At 39.2% G+C, this 15,586-nt stretch overlaps 1 protein-coding gene across 2 annotated transcripts in view; it reads left to right on the top strand.

Annotated features, from left to right (window-relative positions):
- The first annotated feature begins 5,045 nt into the window (after positions 1-5,045).
- LOC122177686 (coiled-coil domain-containing protein 169-like) overlaps positions 5,046-15,586 on the top strand; it is a 24,758-nt gene continuing 14,217 nt past the window's right edge. Inside the window, exons 1-5 of one of the 2 annotated variants that reach the window (XM_042867324.1) lie at positions 5,046-5,470; positions 5,815-5,880; positions 6,415-6,497; positions 7,006-7,116; positions 7,208-7,248. In XM_042867324.1, coding sequence (XP_042723258.1) covers positions 5,403-5,470; positions 5,815-5,880; positions 6,415-6,497; positions 7,006-7,116; positions 7,208-7,248 — 369 coding nt within the window. In that variant the 5' untranslated portion in view covers positions 5,046-5,402. The remainder of the gene's footprint in view (positions 5,471-5,814; positions 5,881-6,414; positions 6,498-7,005; positions 7,117-7,207; positions 7,249-15,586) is intronic. The other variant, XM_042867325.1, reaches the window with a different exon arrangement.

The raw sequence follows: 15,586 nt of genomic DNA, 5'->3' as shown, positions 1-15,586 counted from the left end.
ATTGAAATAACTAATTCTCTGTCAAAATTAATTTTTTGTAATCCAAATGTTTACCTTCACCAATTGGTCTACCTTGTTTTTAAGCAATCCTTGCCATCTATTGCCTTCACATAATCTGAAGATGTCTTTAATTTTTTTTTAACCACATCATGTTGTGACCAAATTTTATAACTTTTCTTATAGTCTCTGAAAATTTTAGACTGAAAAGCCTGAAAACAAGTAAAATACATTTGTAGCTATCTGTATATATCTTTATCTGGAATAAAAAAAATGGAGGATAAGTCCCACGTGCTGCATAGTCACTACTGTTCTCGAAGTATCTGGTAATAATCTTGATGGTTTGAAGTTTCGACCTACTGGCACATGATCTTGGTCCACAAGATATTTTTGATGTGATCTCACTCCAGCTCCCAAACCATCTGGTGAAGCACATATTTAGACTTGCTGTCCTTTGCCAGCCCAGCCAAGCAACGAGATCTGGGCTCATCCTCACATGCACTCTGTGACCCAGTTTCTGAGATCTCACCTAGTTAGGGCACATGTTAATCCCTGAGTGGAGGGTGGGACTGAAAGCTTCCTAGAGAGGAGGCCAAAGAAGTGTCTCCTGGGGCAGATGGTACGTGGTGGCCAGGTTACATCTTCAGAGACTTTCTTGTGATTCTGTGGCTCTTTCTGAGCTGTCCACATACAGCCTCTAGTTTGACAACTATTCTGTAAGCTGGTTACATTCTTGAAGATGTTCTTGAAATAGCTCATAGCAGGCAATTTTGCATTCAATTCATAAATCAAATGATAATTCACTGATTAGATAATAGTACCAGTTCTAAGTACAAACTGTCAAAAATCACCTGTCCTAATATATACCAGACACATTTAAATGACTTTTTTTGTCTTTATGATAAGGTTTCATACTCTCTATCCTATTGTCGTACCCTTATGCATTAGATCATAGTGGATCGCTAATCCAGCAGCAATCAGCCTGCCTCTTGGCTCTTCGCCTCCTGGTTTTCTGCTGAGTTAATTAGCAAATGGAATTGGCTCAAAGAGAAGATTGACAGCTTCCAGAACTGGCATAAGGTAAACAGCAGACATGTGCAGCTAAACATGAGGATCAGGACCCTGCCATTTCTGTATCAGCAAGAAAACAGATTGGCCCATCCCAATGTCACCAGTTTTAGAGCCAAAATTCACATAATTGCAGAGCTGACTTTTGGATGCCAATGCTGGTTTTGGCTACATTAAAGTAACCATAAAACGTAACTCTTTTGAAACTTGGGAAGCAGTGTGTCTTTCCTAGCAAGCTGGAGGGCTGTTACATAAGGCTTGCTGATCGCACGACAGAAGTAAATGACAAACTAGAGCTTTTCTTGATTTCATAGTGTGCCAGTAAGGCAAAATTACAGCCCATCTTCCTGAATAAGGGCAGAGATCATCTCTCCAGTCAGCACTGGCCCCGTTTCACACTGTCTCTTGCTTTTCTGAGCAGACGGTGGACCATTTCAGGTCACTAACCACCTGAAATTTCGGGGCTTTTATGAATTCTATGGGCTTGTTAAGTAGTCACTTGAATGTAAGAGCTGCCACTGAAGCAGCCAGAGAAAGCGACAGGGAGACAGAGGCGCCGCCATGCAGCACTAAGCTGTGCGATTAACGCAGTCGGCCTCGTGAAGCTTCGCCTTTACAAAGCGAAGAAGAGAGCTTGGACCGCGGCCGCCGCGCAGCCGGGGCAGGGCGCGCCTCGCCGCTCCCTCAGGCGGCCGCCAGACACACAGCGGCCGTTCTGCGGCCCCCGGCGGGCCGGTGGCGCCATGGGGGAGCGCGGCGATTCCGAAGGGCTGGAGATGGAGCTGGGGCGGGAGAGGAGGAGGCAGTGAGTGACGGGAGTGGGGCCGAAGGAGTGGTCCCGGGGGGGGAGGCGGGAAAATGGCGGGTGGTGCTGCCTCAGGGGCAGCTGGCGGGAGGTCCCGCAGTGCGCTCTGCATCTGTGGGGATCGAAGAGCGCTTTGGGGACTGGGAGAGTGTGGTGAAAATCTGGGATTGCGGGGGGAAGTGGCGAGCTGTAGCAGGTCAGGGGGCTGGCAAGAGGAGCCTGAGGAGGTGGGTGAATAATTTCAGCCAGAATGAAGCTGGCAGTGAGCGGGCAGGGGAATGGGGATGGGAGAGGAGCTGGTGTGGGATAAGGACGGGTTTGTGGTACAGAAAAAGGCTTGGAGGAGTGATGCCTTGTTGGTGGGGAGAAGGGAATGAGTGATGAGATTATGGCAATACACATTTCTTCCCAGTGGAATAAAGCTGGAAAGCCAGATTTCACTGTAACCATCCCCGAGACATCTTCCTAGCGTAGTTCTGCAGAGATGGCAGTGTGTGACTGTTTTAAGAGGCAAATGTTTCAGGGATCCGACTAAATAGCTTGGTGTTAACAGTGTTGATGTAAATGTTCCATTGTGTGGAATTTTAGGATTTTTTTTCTATTTTTTTGGAACATTTCTGCCTTTTGAGTGCTAATAAGCCAAAAGTTAAAATACCAGAAGCTCCTTGGGGTGCTGCCTTAATTCAGACACTTTCTGTACGGTTTTCAAACATTCAGTTCCATGTCTGTTTTTCCCCAGGACAGTGTTTATTTCAGTCTCCAAGCTGAGGGTTCTCTGCAATTGTACTTTATGAAATGTTTATCTGCTAGCAGGAAGAGGAAGCTAAGGTTTATCATAGAGTCAGTATGGTTGGGCATCTGTGCTCAGAACAGTGCACAAAGGAGCTCGGTCACGCTTGTACCTGTGTGTGAGCAAAGGTCCTTTTAATGAATCTCCAGAGTGGTGAGTAGTGCATCAGTGTAAGACAGAAGTTATCCAAAGCAAACACCGACTCCTATTTACCAGGCTCACCATTTTGTTATTGGTGCTCAAATAAAAAGCTGGCCAGTATTGACTTTGTTTCACTGCTGTGATTTATTATTGTTTTAACTAATGAAAACCTGGGTATTTTATGCACCTGAAGCTCTTGCTGATATCCCTGAGAACGTTCTGCAACCATGGTCCAAAGCCCAGGTCACACAAAGATGTGTCTTCTGTGCTGATCAAACAAAAAATAAACGTATTTAACAAAAGTCTCTGTTTCTATAGCATGACATAAACACAGTGGAAAGCCTGCTGCTCCTGGTGGATTCTGCAGCTATGTCCCATGTTTATCTTGTGCATACAAGCAGGCAGTACCATTATTGTATTGTTATTTATTCAACTGTTGGCAACCAGGATTGTTAGAAATCAACATCTGAAACAGGCGCCTGTGTTGTCAGTGAATACAGAAGGCTTTAAGGTGTGATTCATCTGACCTACTTTGGTTGGCTGCTTTAGGAGGAGATGACTCACACCCTGAGAAGTTTTCTCTCCAATGGGTGTAAAGAAAGCTGAGGATGACTGCTTGTAGATAGATGTCTCCATTCCTAAGTGCAGTCTCACCCATGTCATCCTTTTGCTGGCTTATTTGATTATTGTTCCACTCAGACAGTTTGGTAACAGCCCTCCTACCACTCTCATTTAAGAAGGGATTTTTACTTCAAGGAGTAAATTGAATCATCTGTGTCAGTGAGGGGTCTTTACCTAAGAACCTGCTGATTCTCAGTGATTGTGGATATAATACTGTGAAAGGCTTTAATGAAAGTCATTAGCTTAACCTGACACTGACTTACTGTAATCGAGATTTAACACAGGTTCTTTTTGGGAACTGCCATGACAAATGTTCGTAAGCTAGAGAGAAAACATAGTACTGCATTATACTTCTTAGTAGACAGAGGTCTTTAGGCTCTGTGTGCATGCATGTCAGCTCACTCTGTCAATTTACTGATGTCAGTAGAGTTGCATGTGAAAATTCCACTTTGAGATTTCAGCTTTTGTGGCTTTCCAGACAGCGAGAGTTGCAGGATTTGCCCAGCACACTGCTGAGTGACAGTGCCTGGAGCTTTTAGTGCTATATATACTCTTGCCTGTGGTGTCTTTTGTAATGTATAGTACTATTTGCTTTGTTCAGAGATTCTGAAGGCACCTGTGTATTTTGTCTTCTACAGGAACCAGTAAAGGCCTGCCTTGTAGCAGGGCTGGAGCTCTAGAACTAATGATTTGCCTTAAGCTTCACCTGTAATGTAGCACTAGTTTCTCTCCAGTAAACAAAATGGCTTCAGGCAGTCTTTTGCCTATTGTGTGCTCTAGATGCTGAGATCTGGATAGCAAAAGGTGCAGGAAAATGGTTTTCATCCTAAGTGGCTGTCACTGTCAAGCAAAACAACACCTGCAAACTGTCTTAACAGGAACATCAGCAAATTTTTGTCTGTATTTTCAATCAGTCTTCTTATCTGTACTGCAACTTTTTTCTCCTTCACAAGAAGCTTCCTGATTTTGTTTAGTGGATGTGGATGTCATTAAATCTGATTGTCGATTAACTTTGGGGCTTTGAGGGTTTATGGGATTTCTTCTGTGACGACTATCAGTTGTCCAATGATACGGGAAAAGATCATGCCTGGTTTTTAATAACTGTGAGGCTATTGGTAAAATCACACCAGCACCAGTGCCCCTTCAAGTACAGCCCAGGGCTGTGGGCAAGCAGCTGCACAGAGCTGTTTTACATTCACAGTAACAGACAAGTGGTTTGGCCTGTTGTTTCCTGTCACAATTAGAAATAGCTCCATAAATGCCAAGTATTCTCAATACAGTAGTAAGCTGAAGTATTTACCAAGTTGGTCAAGCTGATTTATTTCTACACTCCTCTGTCAATACGGAGAGTGTAGTTTACTATATATACACTGAATAAGCACCCTGCCTACTTTCTAGTTGCTATTGGAATACTAAATATTTACTATTAATTTTTTTTTTTATGAGAATGGTTTTCATTTCCAAATGAAAAAAAGATTTTTCTCAGCAATTACAGCCTGATACCTCACAGTGTGTCACTTCAGTATACATTTTAGTCAGGAAGGGATATAAATTGGAAGTTGGTTAGCAGCTTTGCTAGTGATGCACAAAGAAGAATAAAATCTAACGTGCTGTGAGAGATGTTTTGTGTAGTCTTGAAAAGCTGAAAATACCGTGTTTGAAGGACTCATTCTAACCATGCTACTCATCAGCACACAATATTTTCTTTAAGAGGAATATTAATTTAATTTGGATATAGCTCAGCTCTATTTATATCTCTGCCGGTGTCCCATTCCAGCTGTTATTTCCTTCCCAAAATGCCATTTTGACACTTGCCTTCATCACAATTTCCTGTTTTACAAGCACTGAGAGGTTGATAGAAATCTGCTGTAAGTAAATATTATCTACTTGTGTTGAAAATATGCCAGTGATATAATAAGATTTTGTCTTCCTTCTTAGCTATCTGCCTCTGCCATTTGGAGTGGGAACAAATTAGCAGCAATGATCAGATTTCCTCCAGTTTTCCTGGATCTAAACTTTTTGACTCATGTGCTTCAACTGTATCTTTGGTGAGACTTTCACCACAACCTTTTTTGTCTCCACTATGCTACCTATATTTTCATTATTTCTTTGACTCTGTCTCCCCTCCCTAATTTAAAGTTGGTAGGGAAGAACAGCATTAGAGCAAAGAGAGACTGGAAGACCCAGTTGTCTCTGGTCATGGAAGATTTCTGTCTAATTGTGACTCTGTATGTTTCTTGCACTGAAAACTTACCTGAATTACCTTTTATTACTCTTCTGCTTGTTTTATTTTCTTTGAACTTCTGTACTGTTTCAGTTTTTCTTTCCCTCTCTCTCCCCATTGCAGGCATTTCCGATCATGATTGGTCTGCTTCTGTTTCTGTAACTTTAGGTTGAAAATGATGTTCCAAGCTATGGAAAACAAAATTCTGCTGAGTGATCATGGGATGAGCAACAGGTGATACCATTCTGGTGACAGAGCCGATGTCTGAAACTTTATTTCTAATAGAGCTAACTATTTATTGAAGAACACTTCTCACGAATGTATTCAGAATGGGAAGATTTACATTGATGTGAAAGCTTCCCTTAAAAAACACACCAATAAATAGGATATACAAGGGTTTTATGAACCCATTATGTTGTAATGAACCATACTAAGATTTAAAATACATCCCTCTTATTTCAAAAATGAATTACATATTTGTATTGTAGACCATATTCCAATTTACAGAGTTGTGTTCTCAGTTCTTTTGAAAGATCTCAAGTTGGTCTTTGAAAAATGGATGCGTTCAAGAGCCTTGGTTGGTTTAGGAAATCTTCCAAAAAAACTGATATGAAATAATCACAAACTGCTTTTGTAATGTGTTTTGCTGCATTTTGTTTGGAGCTGAGTTGAAAGTATATTTGATTTAGTCTTTTTTTTTTTTTTTTTTTTTTTTTTAATAATTAGATTAATGCAAAGCCTTGTCATTGACTTTTCTAAATACCACAGGCAAATGCTTGAAAATTCAATATCTGAATTGAGAAGAACAGTAACGGAACTGGAGAAAAAGCTTAGTGGTGTTGAAGATGAAGGTAAGTGAATTGCAACAGTCTTACTAATTGAATAAGAAACACAGCAAATTATTTTTTCTTTTGGTAGAACTTACAGTGATACAAATTTTTATTTTGGAATATTAATTTTCCCTTTCAAAAAATGACTGTTATAGATGTGAAATGTGAAAAATTAAGGACCTTCAATATGAAATGAAAGATGTGAAATTATGGACTACTAAATGCTGCATGTTAGCTTTTTTTTCTGTTAGCTATTAAAGATATAACGGATGACATGAGTTCATAGAGATAGTCAGTTAATATTCTGGCCACAGTAAGCCTTGTGGTAAAAGGAATCCCTTGATCTATATTTTCAAGCTCTTTTGTAATTCAAATGAATACTTCCTTAGTATGAGGAATACTAACTGGAGACCTTCTCAATCTTCTGAAAAAAAAAAGTAAGAACTGCTTGAAAAAACAGAAGTTGACTTCTACTTGAAATAGCATGGAATAATCTGGGAAACAGAATAACCCTGTACTTGTTTTTAAGGTAATGAGTGGAAAACCAGATATGAGATGCAAGTAGAATTGAACAGACAGCTGCAAAGGCAAATTAGTATTCTTAAAGACAAGGTGGAGCTTATTCATGGAAATCCAACAGGTAGAAATGGGCATTCATAATTGTTTTTCAATAAAATTAGTGATTCTATGTTGAATGAAGTCAATGAGTTGCACCTTCTGCTTATTTGTAGATAAACTGGCCATTGTTCGCATCTTTGATCAAATGCCTTTGGTGAGTACAGTGGAATTCAGTTGCTTCAGCTTCAAAACCACAGAAGACATTACATTAAATTAAATTAATTGTACAATTTTTTTTTATATGTTATTGTTCCTTAACAAACAGTATCTGTGGTCCTGTCGAGAAACCAAAGCAAACAGTCCCACTTAGTTTTTCAGTTGTTTCAGTTAGGCAATTGGTTATGAATTTATAAGGCATAGAACATAATAATGAAGTGGGAATAAAGGACCTAAATGTTGGGAATAATCGTGGAGTAGATTTTTTGACTGAGTAAAGATTCTACATCACCCTCAGTGATGTGTATGAGATGGAGTAGCTAGACTGGTGCTGTCAATAACTGAAAAAATGTAAAACCTTGATCACAAAATGATGGAATCTCTTAGGCTGGAAGGGACTGCTTTGTGATTTTTTAGTCCAACACCCCTGCTCAAGGCAGGTCAGCTGCAAGAGGTTGCTTGGCCTCATGGCCAGTGAGATTTTGAGTGTCTCCATAGACAGAACCTTCTCAATTTCTCTGGGCAACGTGTTTCTGTGTTTGAACAATAAAAAAGTGTTCTCTTGGCTTAGATGGAATTTCACGTGTTTTAGATTGTTCCCATTACCTCTTGTCCTGTCTCTGGGTACCTCTAAAAGTAGCCTGGCTCCCTTTTCTTCCTCCCATCCCATCAGGTATTTATACACAAGGGTAAGACCCCCCGAGCCTTCTTTTCTCCACACTGAACAACCCCATCTCTCTCAGCCTCCCCTGCACATACCAGAGCATGGAGTTTTCCTCACCAGCAGGAAGACTTTACATTTTTGCTTAATTGAACTCCACGAGGTTCTCTTCAGTGCAGTGCTTCAGTGTATCCAGCACTACTCACAGTTTTGTAGCATAAGTGACAATAAATATGAACAATTGCTGTTACTTTTTGTGCAATACAGTCCCAGGAAAATTCCTCATTGTATAGTAAGTACTCAATTTTTGCAGCACAGGACAAATTGGATTTTTATGTTTTTTTTTAAGGTTGTATTACTTAATATGCTTTTATTTCACCAGCTGCATTTCAACAAAGCATAAAACAACTTCTTATGCACTTACACAAGTAGAAGTGCCTCCATCTGACTCCCATGCTTCAGATTCTGAAGATTAATGGGAGTTCACTGAGCCTGGAGGAGTCTGCATGCTGTGTTAGTGGGAATTATTACCCATTTTAAGCAGAGTGTGAATAATTGATTGCTTATTCTGATTTAATTCATGGCTTTCAGACAGTAAATATTCTTCTTAGGTTTAGTACTGTCCTAGACTCCATGATGTTCTTCAGATGGCTGGATATATATATATTTTTTTTCAAACAGCCAATTAAAGCAATGAAGAAAATCCTTCCCATCCCATTTGCCTGTTTCAGGGACTTGGTTTAAAAATACAAGTGGAATGATTTTTGAAAAGAAGTCTTGAGCACAGGACAATGGGCTAGAAAATTTACAGCAGTCTGCTTCAGACAAGGTTATTCCCATCAGCCTGTAAAGCGTGCACTGCCGTGCACAATGGCAATATTAAAAGTGTTTATTTCCATCACATTTCCAATGTTCTCTTCACCAATCCAACTACACCTTTGCCAGGCACCTGGAGAGCCATTACCAGTTAGATAATCTGTGAGCTTTGTCAGCAGCTGTGCTGCACCAATCCAGTACATTTCTAATCCTTACTAAATTCTGCTTTGCCTCCTCACCTATGGGCTGTCATTCTGTGAGATTTGATTACTGCGCCTGTAAATGAAAGAATGGCAGTGGAACAGTAAGATTCATTCTGCCAAAAGGAGCCTAGGAAACAATTTGGAGTGTCCTACACTTACTCAGTGACACCTAGGGAGGTCTGGAGCCCATGTGCCATGCCATAGATTTTTATGCTGCTGTTTTTCATCCTTCCAGTTTAGTGTGAATACATTTGTCTGTTATCCAAGAGTGGAAAAAAATGCTTTGAAATTTAGAAAAAGCTTCATTTTAGCTTGTTTTGATTGGCAGGAGATGGAAGGAAAAAGAAAATGGCTGTGTTTTGGGGACTTTGCTGTCCTTTTTTCACTGAAACTATCAGGAAAGTCCATGTATTTTTACAGTTACCCTTGTAGAAATGCAGAGCTCCATTTTCTTTTCAATTTTGGCAGATAAAACATCTGTAAAAAATACGCAGATCAGTTTGTGGTGTGTAAGCATAAAGATTTATCCAAATCATTTTTATGTTTTTGGAATTGTTCAGAGGAGCATTGGGGAATATTTAGCTTCTCTGCAAATGAGAATAAAGAACAGATGTGGTGAGTGGGTGTAGAAAAGCAGAGATCAGTCGATCATCAATCTACATTCACTCAGAGTAAAAATGCTGAGAGTGTATATATAAAGATCATGTGTGTACATTAAATGAGAAGTACACTATGATATTTAGTCCTCAGCTTGCTGTTGCATATAAAGTGAAAGGATAGCAAGGTGATTCTTCTAGCAAGATGATACCATTTCAAGAGTATAGCAACAACAGACACTAAGCAATGTGCTTTGAAAATGAAATAGCATTTGCAAGTCCTTTTAACCTATGTTCCCAAAGAAGTTAGTTACACAGTTTGAGTTATTAGAGGCACCTCTAATAATTCTTAATTTCATTACCAGTTTCAGCCATGTTTAACAGAGGAGATATCTCAAAGGCATTAAGGATATTTGTCTCACTCAGCTTGTCATTTAGGGTCTTATGTAGTCAATAGAAGGAGAAAAGCATATCCATGGAGTGATTTGTCTCATTTAGAGATAGGTAGGATAAAACATTTTCTTGATTTCAAGCACAACAGGGAAAATAAAGATTAGTCATCAGGGACTCTGGCAGTGAGTGAGCTATAAAAAACTGAAAGAGAGGAATACAAATGCAAATTCTGGGGCGATGCAGAAGGAAGCACAAGGATTTTCAGTGTGCATAAATTGCAATAATTGTTGCAGATGGCTTGCACTGTTTTCACTTCAGAATTAGAATGTTACTGATGAATGATTCCTTGCTGTTAAAAACACCCCTAAATCATTTAAAAAACAGTTATCGTTCTTGCTGTATTCCTTTTATTTTATTTCAAAAATATCATGAAGGACACATATCACAGGACAGTAAATGTGGATCCATTACCTTCAACACACAAATTAGAATAGCCAGGATTTAGAAAACCATTTTTGTGTACTGAGAGTTGATTAAAAATAATCTAAATGGTGACAAGCACAGGGGAGTTGCAACACTGAAAACTGGTTTAGTCAGTAATTTCCTTTATATCCCAATGAATAATACAAATGTCATACACCACTTCAGGAATAATTGCAGAAAGAATGCCTTCTCTCCAAAGCTTAACACGGTGTGAATTTTGTTTACCCCTCTTAAACATATTAAGCATTCATTTGTTCACATTTTTTCATTAAGTGTGTTTTGGTGAAATGCGCATTGTCTGCTGGATTCCTCCATAAGTAGGAGGAAAGTGATTTTATTCTCTCTCACCGTTTCTGCTAGAGAGGATCCCTGGATAGCAGCTTTAGTATGCTAATACCGAAAGCATACTACAAAATCAGTTCAGAAGAGCACACTCCTGATAGCATTGCCTTAGCAACGCTCTAGTTAAAATTAGCCAAGGAACGAAGGTTTCTGTGATAAATCACTGTTTTCAGGACTGCCCAGCACCATAGCTGAGAAAATTCTCACCATTGCAGCCAGATACTTCCTTTAAAGCACTGCCTTTCTGAGACTGGAGTGACTGCGTGCAGCAATCCTAGCAGATCAACCTCAGGGTTTTTCCTATATAAAAACCATAAGCAGAATGTGTGACAGTGTCACACTAGAGAGGGTGTTGGCAACCTAACAGGAGAGGCATCCAGTGTTTATGAAAACACAAAGAAGCTGTACCACAGTAGGTGTTGTTAACTGCCTATGGGGAACATCATCACTTCCTAATGGCACAGGAAACGTTGACAATTCTTTCAACAAGTCAGTGTTAAATGAATCTTGTTGCTCTTGCTGGAATACATCATCCATAGCTCTGTGACAAACAGGTCTGATATCTGGTCTTTATTGTCAAGATTGGAAGTATTTTGGAGAAAGTCTTATATTCTGTCTCACAGCGCTGAGCTGCGTCCTGCCTCCTGCCAGACTCCTTTCATCTGACTTAGGCCAAGTGTTTTGGATGTCTCCAAGAGACCTTTTTGACTCACAGTCCTTTCCTTTCTTTTTCACGTTGGCTTTAGTTGTTCCTCCTGGCAGCCTTGCACAAACCAGCAGACTGTTTCTCACAAATCACTTTGTGGGTTCCCAGAGGCAGAATGCACTTTGTATTTCAAAGAAAACAATCAGGGAAAAACTTGCAGTGGACTGACATTATTAGCTGGCCATTCTCCAGACTGCTGTCTGTTCAGGAATTTCAGGAATTGCTTAGCAATTGTCTGGGACCCTTGGATTTCTCCCAAGAAAGATTTGTAATGAATTTCAAGGCCTTTCCCAAGCCTCACAGGAGAGATAAGAAGTAAAACATTTTGGATTCAGCATCATCTTTTGTTTTAAATGTGAAGTACAGTGATGGAGGTCTGGGTTTTAACTTCCTCCTCCCACTTTGGCAGATGATAAAACAATGTTGTGGGCATCAATAGAAGGATTTGGGTAGCACTGCCCTACACCTCTTTAGCTGAAGGAACTGGATTTTTCCAACAGATCTCTGGACAAATTTCCTTAACCTGGTTCATGACAATATGTGATGCAAACAGGACTCTCTATTCTCAAATGTTATCTGTGATTCTGTGATTCATGCATTTCAACTGTTTCGAATACAAAGAGCATGCTAACCACAAGGGGGCACTTGGCATTTAAACAAGTGCAGTGATTTTTTCTTCACCTGTACTGAAGCCTTTACAGCATCTATTGCATGCACATCGATTGCATATTTTACATAGGGATGTGCTGTGCTGGGTAATTTTTAATGTATCTTTTTCAGTAACTGCTACGAAATATGGTTAAGTGAGTATAATGATATTAACTTAAAATCAATTTCAGTTACAGTAAAGCTGAAGATGTGACGTTGCTTTTTGCTCTTGGTGAGCTTAAAATTTATTTAAAGATTCAGCTAAATCACCTGCCGATCCTCAACTGCTAGTGTTGGAAGGAGGGGAGTTCATTCACTGTGCAAAAATTAATTTGATTTAAAATGTTAAGTACAGTGAATTGCAGTCATCTTCTGTGCCTTTGTTGGTGGTGCTTTTCCTACAAAACTGACAGATGTATTCCTTCTGTTCTAATTTATGGAGAAAAATTAGAGGATTAAAGCTGAAGCAAATTGCTATATAGATCAATAGTCTGCACGAGCTCTGATGAAAGCAAATTTCAGCCTCTTGATGATGTCACGTATTTGTCACCTTGTCTGTTGTAGAGTGATTGATAGAAACTGTCACCTCTGTTGCCACTGGTAGCAGGGCAAGGAAAAATCCAGAATGAGAATAACTCATGTGGGTGGCTTTAAAATTCAGCTGCAATTCCCTTCTCTATAAATTCATTTTCTGGCAAGTGCTGAGCAAAATATGTAACTTCAGACGAATGAAAAGAAAATTATGTGAAAAAAAGAACTGTAGAATTGATGTTCTCTTTGTGAAACTCTGGGCTTTTGCCACTGCTGGACACAAAACTTAATGTATCATTGCCCTGAGAGTGAATCTTGCTAAGCCTTGCAACATTCCATTACATAAAGAAAGTATTCAGTTAAAATCTCAGTGTGTCTTTTGGCTTACCAGCTTGCTGAGACTGGCTTGACATGGGCAACTTAATGAAAACTAAGAATCTTAAATTCAGGTTAAATCCCTTAGTCAGCTTATGTCTCCCTTTTTAGGAGTACGTTGTCCAGCTATTGAAGGCTTAGTAGAAGAACCTGCTATAAATCTGACCTAAACAATATTTCAGTATCCAGCTAAACTGATACTATTAACAAATTCAATTGGCCTCTAAAAATCATTTTCAGAATTTATCTAACTGGCTCATCTTGAAGTCTTGTTGACAGTTTCTCCTGTGAAATTGCTGCATTGCTTGAAGGACTCCTGTTTCTCTCGAGCTCTCACTGGTTCTTGCTTTGTGTAAAGGCTTTTTGAGCTCCTACAAACCAGGGTTACTATACGTTTTAAGCCATTTACTTGTGTTATTTTCTTCTTTTAAGCACCAAGCTGATTGTGTAACTATGAACATCAATAATTGAATCTCTTTCAGTGAATTTTTTCTCTGCTTGCTTCCCACAGCATTCAGTAAAGGCAAACTTAGTCCTTAATGGTTTTGGCTAAGCTCATATGCTGGTGTTTCCCACTTCTGGATTTGTATTGCTGTTCAGCAAGACTTCAGTTATAGAAGGTCTCAGCTAGTTCTTCAGTTATTGCTTTGACAGTAGGGTGAGAGGTAACTTATAACCAGTCTTTACTAACAGGGTCTCTGGGACCTCTCTGAAGTTTTACCACTGAGAATTTTCTCATTCTGTTTTTGAAATTGCCTTCTGTAATCTATGGGAAGTTGGAGAATTTTGTTAGTTGAGTAGGAACATCTGTCTGGCAAGAATTCATATTCTGAGCTCTGCAGCATCTGTTAGGTGCCTGGACCCAGAAGCAGAAATCAGAAACTGAGTTTGCTGCATGAATTTCCTAGGTATTCCTTGGGAGAAGAGAAGCTAGATTGGAATTCACAACAGAATGTACAATAGAGATGGAAAACCATTGGGAAATTGGTGAGAAAGGTACAAAGAATTGTCTGAAATCCAGAAGTATCCTTTCCAGAAGTATACATGATCTGGCATCAATTGTGACTTCTTCCTTCTCCATCCCTTTAAATTTTGTTTTCTTGACTGATGAGCAGCCTGACCTCAAGAATTATTTCAGCATTAGTAAGTAAGGGCAATCTCAAGATACATTATTCTATGAATTGAAGCTCTTACAGTGTCAGAGGACTGAAATGTAAGTCTGAAATAAAATTTGTTAGTTAATTTTTAGTCTGTTTGGCAGAAGAAATTGAATTTCTAGTATAATATGGGTAGAATATGCATATCGGGTTGTGCTTCATCAGGGCACAACCAGAGCCACCGTGACTGCTGGAAAACTTTGCTTTGAGGCTCTGTAAGGGCTTTCAGCAGAAAATTAAGCAGGTTGATTAAGCATGTTCTTATGGAAAATCAAAGAAGCAAAAGTTCAGATGCCTACCTAAGTTTTACAACAAAAACAAGTGTGAGGAATGTAAGATTTCTGCGTAATTCACTGTAGGATGTTAAATTTTGCTTGAAGTGTAATTTAGACACTAGTCTCTTTCTGATTTTTTAAAATTAATTCATTTATTTGTTCATTTAATTTTGATTTTTGGATTTTTTCCCAATCTATAAATTGGGAGTGGTTTCAATTTCTTGTTTCTCTGGAGGCACACAGATGATAATTTATTATCATATTATCAACTTATTTCTGTCTGCTTGCTCATCAAAAGTGGTGATGTACTACGCAGTTCATTTGCTTACAGCTGGATATCATCCTTGATCCAGAGCTGAGTGCCCAGACATCTGCACAGGACCAGCTGCACTGGCAGCAAAATACAGACAATACTTCTGAAAAGGTTAAAGGAAAATAATAACAATAATTTAAAAAAAGATCTAAAAGTAGTCTGCTCAAGAGGTGAAAGAACTTAAAGAAATTAGACCAATACCATCACTGGGGATATAACTGATTGCTCTGTTGTGACTAACAGCTGCAACACCAAGACTTGCTGTATTTAGTAACTTACAGACAGTCTTGAGGGTAAATAAGTAGTGCAGTGTAGAATTACATAGAAGAAATCTTGAGAACAGCATGAATTTTTGTTTTTGCTGTTTTTCAGCTTACTATGGTGGCACAAAATATGTTGTGCAAAAATATGTTGTCATATGATTGTGGTCTTTAATGTAGTCAGGTCAGAAGGCAAAAAAATTAGAAACCTTTTTATCTGACTTTTTTAATACTGTACAGACACTGGTGTAGTGAAAGAGCACATGATCCTGGTGGAATTTGGCTAAATCCTTAATCTGTGGTTTACTCGTTTACTTTCTGTCCTTGAATTGGAGAATATTAACTGTATTGAATATAGGAGCCTTCTGTATTAGGACAAAGGTTTCATCTGCATCCAAGATACTTCAGCTTTAATTAGGAAAAAAAACAAAAACTCAATTCTTTTCATGTCTCCAGTGTGTCTGTTATAACAGATTAAAGATAGTAACAGTACAGTCATGTGTGAAACATTCTTGAAAGATATAGCTTTTCTTTCTCTCCTTCCTCCCTTCCTTCCTCCCTTCCTTCCTCCCTTCCT

Source organism: Lagopus leucura, unplaced genomic scaffold (assembly GCF_019238085.1).
Source record: "Lagopus leucura isolate 7727_CA_CO unplaced genomic scaffold, USGS_WTPT01 Super-Scaffold_100001, whole genome shotgun sequence".
Taxonomy (NCBI): domain Eukaryota; kingdom Metazoa; phylum Chordata; class Aves; order Galliformes; family Phasianidae; genus Lagopus; species Lagopus leucura.
Note: the sequence above shows the minus strand (reverse complement) of the source record. Positions and strands in the feature narration are given on the sequence as shown.